At 38.2% G+C, this 6,672-nt stretch overlaps 1 protein-coding gene across 1 annotated transcript; it reads left to right on the top strand.

Moving 5' to 3' along the window:
* Positions 1–720: 720 nt before the first annotated feature.
* Positions 721–1,059, top strand: LOC150099122 (uncharacterized). Its single transcript, XM_090404263.1, has one exon. It carries the CDS (start codon positions 721–723, stop codon positions 1,057–1,059), a length of 339 nt encoding a protein of 112 aa, XP_090260389.1.
* Positions 1,060–6,672: the final 5,613 nt, after the last annotated feature.

Below are 6,672 nucleotides of genomic sequence, written 5' to 3'. Positions count from 1 at the left end.
AAGGAAAAATTACTGTGAAAATCTTTATAAAGATACTACTATCTCATTTAAAGAAAGACAGTAGGAACTCATACAAAAAAGAACCGAACATATTAAAAGAGGAAATTGAATGAGCTTTGAAAAACCTCCAGAAAGGTAAAACACCAGGGTTCGATCAAATACCAAGTGAACGACTTACAACCCCTGGCCTAATGGAACTGAAATTATTTTTAAACTATGCAACATAATTTGGGAAACAGGTATTTGGCCAGAAGATTGGATAAGATCTATATTCATACCATTACACAACAAATAAAATATTAATGATTGCAACAACTATAGCAAAGTTCTGCTATATGTAATTAAAGAAAGACTGAAACACTACATTGAACTACAAATCTCAAATGAACAGGTTGGTGTTCCACGTCTGGGTGAGGTACCAGAGACCAAATTGCAAACATAAGGCAGCTAATAGAAAAAATCTCACGAGTTCAATATCCCATGTATCTCTGTATTGTGGACTATACCAAGGCATTTGCCAATTTGGAGGTACTCTAGAAATGTCTGAACAAAGTGGGAATTCCAAAATACCAAATCAACTTAATAAAACAATTCTCTGACAGGAACACAGCAACAGTGAAGATTGGCCAAAATATCTCAGAATGTTTGAAGATAGAAAAGAGAGTTAGGTAGGAATGTATCCTATCTCTCGATGTGTTCAACTTCTGTAGTGAATTCATAATGAGAAAAGCTCTTGATGGATGGAAAGGTGGAATCTCAATTGTAGGTAAGAAGATAAACAACCTCAGGTGTGCAGATGACACTGTGTTTTTAGCCATGAAGGAAAGAGAACTGATGTCACTTATTGGAAGAGTACAATGGGAAAGTATTAAATATGGACTTAAAATTAACAAAAATAAGACCATTTATATGACGATAGGAAAAGAGGAAACATCTACTCACAGCATCAACTTAGAAAAAGTAGAACAGTTCATATATCTTGGAGCCCCTGTAGATTATAAAGGCGGTTGTCACAGGGAAATAAAAAGAATTGTTATGAGAAGGAATGCCGTGACATAATTAAAAAAAGATATGGAAAGATAGAAATATTTCTAACACTGCCAAATATAAACTAATTTCTTATTTTCTCAATCGTTCTCTATGGTGCAGAATTATGGATACTTGGTAAAAGAAACAAAGAGCCACTTGACAGGTTTGAAATGTGGTGCTGGAGGAGGATGTTGAAAGTCTCATGGATGGACAAAAGAACCAATGGCAGTATTCTCAATCAAATAAACATCAAAAAGAGACTAAGTGACAGCAAGAAGACACTTCAGTATTTGGATATATATATATAATGCGAGATTGTGATACCATCGAGAAGGAAATTCTACAAGGAAACGTACAAGAAAAACACAGGAGAGGAAGTCCAAGAGCAAGATGGATAGATCAAATCCAAAGGATCTCAAGACTTTTCTTGGAAGAAGCAACTGCCGTGTCAAGAGAGAGAAGTAGATGGAGAAACATTGTTGCCAAGGTCACGAGTCCTCAGGCATGATGAGATCGATGAAGTATTAAACAATTTGCGCATCTGTGGTGCAAGTGAGGGTTCAGAAATTTATGGACATATTTTGAAGAGTTGTAGTTGTTTGGGAATACTTCCTGTGGTAGGCTGTTCCAGAGGAAGGAGTAGATGGAACAAAATAGGAAGAAGAAATGCAGGTTCGATGTGTTTACAGTTACACAATAAAGGGATGCTGGGAAGCTGCTGCCCTTGTATTAACAGGTACAACAAAAAGTGAAGGAATTACGGTTCCCAGATCAGAGGAGAACTGGCATGGCATTTACTGGCCAACATTATCCAAAAGATACAAATCATCAAACTTTTGGCCCACTGCAATCACCTCATCCGTCTCTAAACTCATGAAAGTCATTCTTCACCGACTTTTTTTTTAATCACCGACCACTCACCAGTAACAGATTCTTCCACAATAATCTACAGCTGATCTTATCGTTAATACTTTTGGACATAAAAAAATGAGAAGAAACTCGACGATCGTTCTCGATATTTCCAAGACATTGATCCGATCTTATGTGGCCGATAATCACCCTACCACCATCTCATGATCTTCGTTCATCTGTTTGCAACTATTGCTGATGATGTCTTTCTTCTCTGGTCGCGCTCAACAGATCATACATGGGTTTCGTCTTAAGATTTCCCCTCTAATTCTGTGGGGAAATCGTATGCAGCCTCGGTGTAGCTCCAAGGCTCTATACGTTTGTCCATACTCACTCGCCAAAATTTAATTTAGGAGAATTAAATTCTGATTGAATTGAAGATTGATTTTTCAACACGCCATATTTGAATATTTGGAGTAATGACGGAAATAACAAAGCGTATTGGATGATGGAGCTACCCCATTTCCAACCCGAGGCAAATTCTGATTTAATATAACATTTACATTATATTCAGGGTAGCTAAAAGAACATTCCTGGTAGTAGAGTTTCAGAAAGTAGGGACGACTGCATATTTAGAGCTAAATTTGATTCGTAAAAACCTACATCATAAGAAAATGTTAAGAATGAAACTCATTTATGTTAATTTAAAAACGTGCATTGAATGACCGAAAATGAAAGATGAATATAAACCTGCGAAATGTTGAATAGAAAGTAAATAGATTTAGAAGTTAAAACTATGAACCCTAAAATTTGGAAAAAGTAAAATTGAAGAATAAAAGGAAGCCAAAAAAAAAAAAAACATGGAAAGGGGATTTCTAAAAATCTTTAATTATTATTATTATTATTATTATTATTATTATTATTATTATTATTATTATTATTATTATTATTATTATTGGCGACTCCAAGGAGTCCTTAGACTCATCGAGGGAGGCCCTAAACATCATGTCCACACAGCTATTCGACATTCTCACAGTATCTATCATATCTTGCCTTGACCTCATTGACTGTCATAGCACCCACAACAGATTCTGGCAGCTTATTCCACTCATTTTCCATTCTAAAAGTAAAGAACCCAGCTCTAACACCCTTACTAACCACACTCTTGCCCAGCTTCCATAGATGTCCCCTAGTCCTCCCACCACCAGTCCTGATCTCAAAAATATCATCTGAATTAATCCTGTAGAAACCCTTTAGCAATTTGAATGTCTCAATCATATCTCTTCTTTTTCGCCTATCAACCAATTTCTGCAACCCACAAATCATCAACCTGTTCTCATAAGGCTCATTCCATAGATTTGCTATCATCTTGGTCACTCGCCTCTGGATCCTCTCCACCTCCTCCCCATCAAGAAGAAACCTAGATGATTTCTTCTTGATGGGCACATCAAGAAGAAATCTGGGCACAATAGTTGAGATGAGGTATTATCAAGGGTTCGGTACAGAAGAACAATAACTTGCTTATCTCTACCCGTCAAAGTATTCTTCAGCAACCAAGTGATTTGATGAGCTGATTAAGCCACTTTTGCAATGTGCTCCCTAAACTTCATCTCCCTATCCACCAAACACTTCCAAGTCCCTGGCCTCATCAATCTCCTGGAGTACAGTTCCACCAATGTGATATACTGCTGCTAATTTAGTAAAGTATATACAGGACGTGTACGAGGATGTGCTGAAAAGTTGTGATAATCACTGTGAAGGAATTGAGGTAGAACCAAAGAACGTTTCATATTCCCCACGAAGTGTTACACACTTGTTACAACCCTAGTGCATCATTTGCAATCCTCTGAGAAAAAAAAATAGTCTTTCCCTTGTTGCACAAACCGGTCCTTTTTGTTCTAAGTGTTTATCAGAACTTTTCAGCCTCCCTCTCATATATATATTTACTCATGAAACTACCCGTCATCTAGGACGCTTTGCTGGCTCTTTCGTGAGGGAGGGAAAAGTCATCAGACGATGATTAACGCAAAACTGACATCGTGTTCCCAGTTCATCATCTAAATTCACATAACTGATCTTCATTCTGAGCACCTTTTTCATATCGACTCGTTAAGTTAAGCGCCAAATATCTTCTCGTCCCTACTTTCTGAAATTGTACTAGCAGTTACGTTCTTTTAACTTCCCTTAATACGACCTAAATTGTATATTAAATGTAACTTTCTCTTTGGTCGGTAAGGGGATAGCTCCATCACACGAGTTTTGCCATTTCCATCATTACTATTATTGCAGGAGCAACATGAAACTTGATTTTTTATTTTATCAGAACAAATAGGAGGCCGCAGATCACACTTTGGAAAACGTTTTACTAGACCATTCAAATAATGACTTTATATACAGTTGATTGTAATTTTCGACTACCGGAACTTTTAAAAAAGTTTCTTAGCCTGTTCCCGAGTTAGTCGTCGATCTCTAATATAATCAACACAGTGTTTTTCTTCTGAAAACTCGTTTTTTAAACCAGTATATCTTAGAAAATTTGGCAGCACAAAATGCACTCTTTGCAGACAACGATGCAGTTATTAGAATTTAGGTTCACAGATAGTTAACAGTAGCAGTGAGCTCGACTGTTGGTGACAGGCCATGGGTGGGGTTTGACTGCTTACCAATTTCGAAAAGAAGTTAAGGCTAAGAGATCCGTGTGTGTGTGTGTGTGTGTGTGTGTGTGTGTGTGTGTGTGTGTGTGTGTGTGTGTGTGTGTGTGTGTGTGTGTGTGTGTGTGTGTGTGTGTGTGTGTGTGTGTGTGTGTGTGTGTGTGTGTGTGTGTGTGTGAGAGAGAAGTCGGACTCTGTCATTTCCTCCTCTTTTTGAAGTATCAATTTGTAAAAGAGTAGTGTTAAGCGACATTCAGAAATCAGAATAAAATGAATGAATGTTGAAATTAATCTAGTTCTGCTAAAAAAATGAATAGAGAAAATGAATGCTAAAAGAGAAAATGGATGCTAAAGCGTTGTAATTATCATATGACAAGATAACAAAGACGTTCTTCAAACAAAAAAAACTCCCATGGACAGGTGTTTTATTGTTGGCGAGCCAGAAGACTTTTACTATGATTTCAGAATATTGAATCAGGTGGTTGTACGTGGTGAATAAATTACTCTTTCAGTAAAATGACGTGACATAGCATGACATGGCAAGACTCAAATCGTTTTTTCATCAGTTCTAGTATTCATAAGGGTGCAAATAGCACTAGAAAAGGCTTCTGTAGTTCAGTCAGTTTCTGATATGCCGTTTTGGTTGAAAAGACGTGAACTCGAATTCCCTTTAGGACAGGAAGAATCTTTAAAAGACCATTTCAGCTGAAGGTGAACAGGTCCAGATATTGACATGACACGGTATTTCATCCTTTGAAACAGACCAACCGGCCAGAAGAATATGCGTAGTTAACTGACATAGTACGTAGGTCTGGTAACTTTGATTGGTCAGGCCGTAAATCCATCAAGCACCACAGATTTTTACAGGGAATCTGATAAAGAACTGTCAGCATTTTAATAGACGACAAGGATTGCTACTTAAATAGTTCCAAAGCAGTCAGGAGATGTAAAATTGTGCCATTGAACAAGGACGAAAAAAAAAAAATTATTATTATTATTATTGTTTATTATTATTGTTCCGGGAAACTCCAAGGAGTCGACAGACTCATCGAGGGAGGCCCTAACATCATGTCAAGAACAACTATTCCACATTCACACAGTATCTATCATACCTTGCCTTGAACTCATTCACGGTCATAGCACCCACATCAGACTCTGGAAGCTTATTCCACTCATTCACCACTCTCCAAGTAAAAAACCTAGCTCTAACACCCTTGTCAACCACGCTCTTGCCCAGCTTCCATGCATGGCCCCTAGTCCTCCCACGACCAGTCATATTTTCAAAAATATCTTCTGGATCAATCTTATAAAAACCCTTGAGTAATTTGAACAAGGTCTCAATGTCTCAATCATATCACCCCCTCATTCGCCTAGCATCCAATTTCTGCAACCCACAAATCCTCAACCTATTCTCATAAGGTTCATTCCACAGACCTGCTATCATCTTGGTCACTCGTCTCTGGACCCACTCCACTTTCTCCCCATCACGAAGAAACCCTGGTGCCCATAACTGGGCACAGTAGTCCAGATGGGGTCTTATCAAGGCTCGATACAGAGGAACAACAACTTGTTTGTCTCTGCATGTTAAAGTATTTTTCAGAAGCCAAGTGATTTGATGAGCTGATTTAGTCACTTTTGCAATGTGCCCCCTAAATTTCAACTCCCTATCCACCAACACTCCCAAATCCCTGGCCTCATCAATCTCCTGGAGTATGATTCCACCAATGCGATATACTGCTGCTATTCTTTTCACCCCAAAGTGCATAACCTTACACTTTGCCACATTAAATTGACATCCATTTTTCCTAGCCCAGTTCTCCAAACTATCCAAATCACCTTGCAAAATTTTGACATCCTGTGCACTCACAATTGCTCTACCCAACTTTGCATCATCAGCAAACAAATGAACACTTCCTCTCAAATACTTTCCTATATCATTGATGAACAAATTGAAAAGCAGTGGTCCAAGAACAGAGCCCTGTGGCACTCCACTAGTCACAAGCCGTCTTTTAGACTCAACTCCTGCATAAACCACTCTCTGGTATCACTCCTTCAACCACCCTCCTATCCATCTCACCAACCCTATATCTATACCCATCTGCTCCAGTTTACTGATTAGGGTTCCATGTGGTATCCTATCAAA

The sequence above is a fragment of the Typopeltis vanoorti genome, chromosome 14 (genome assembly GCF_054136105.1).
Source record: "Typopeltis vanoorti isolate ZY-2024b chromosome 14, IOZ_Tvanoo_1.0, whole genome shotgun sequence".
Classification (NCBI taxonomy): Eukaryota; Metazoa; Arthropoda; class Arachnida; order Uropygi; family Thelyphonidae; genus Typopeltis; species Typopeltis vanoorti.
Note: the sequence above shows the minus strand (reverse complement) of the source record. Positions and strands in the feature narration are given on the sequence as shown.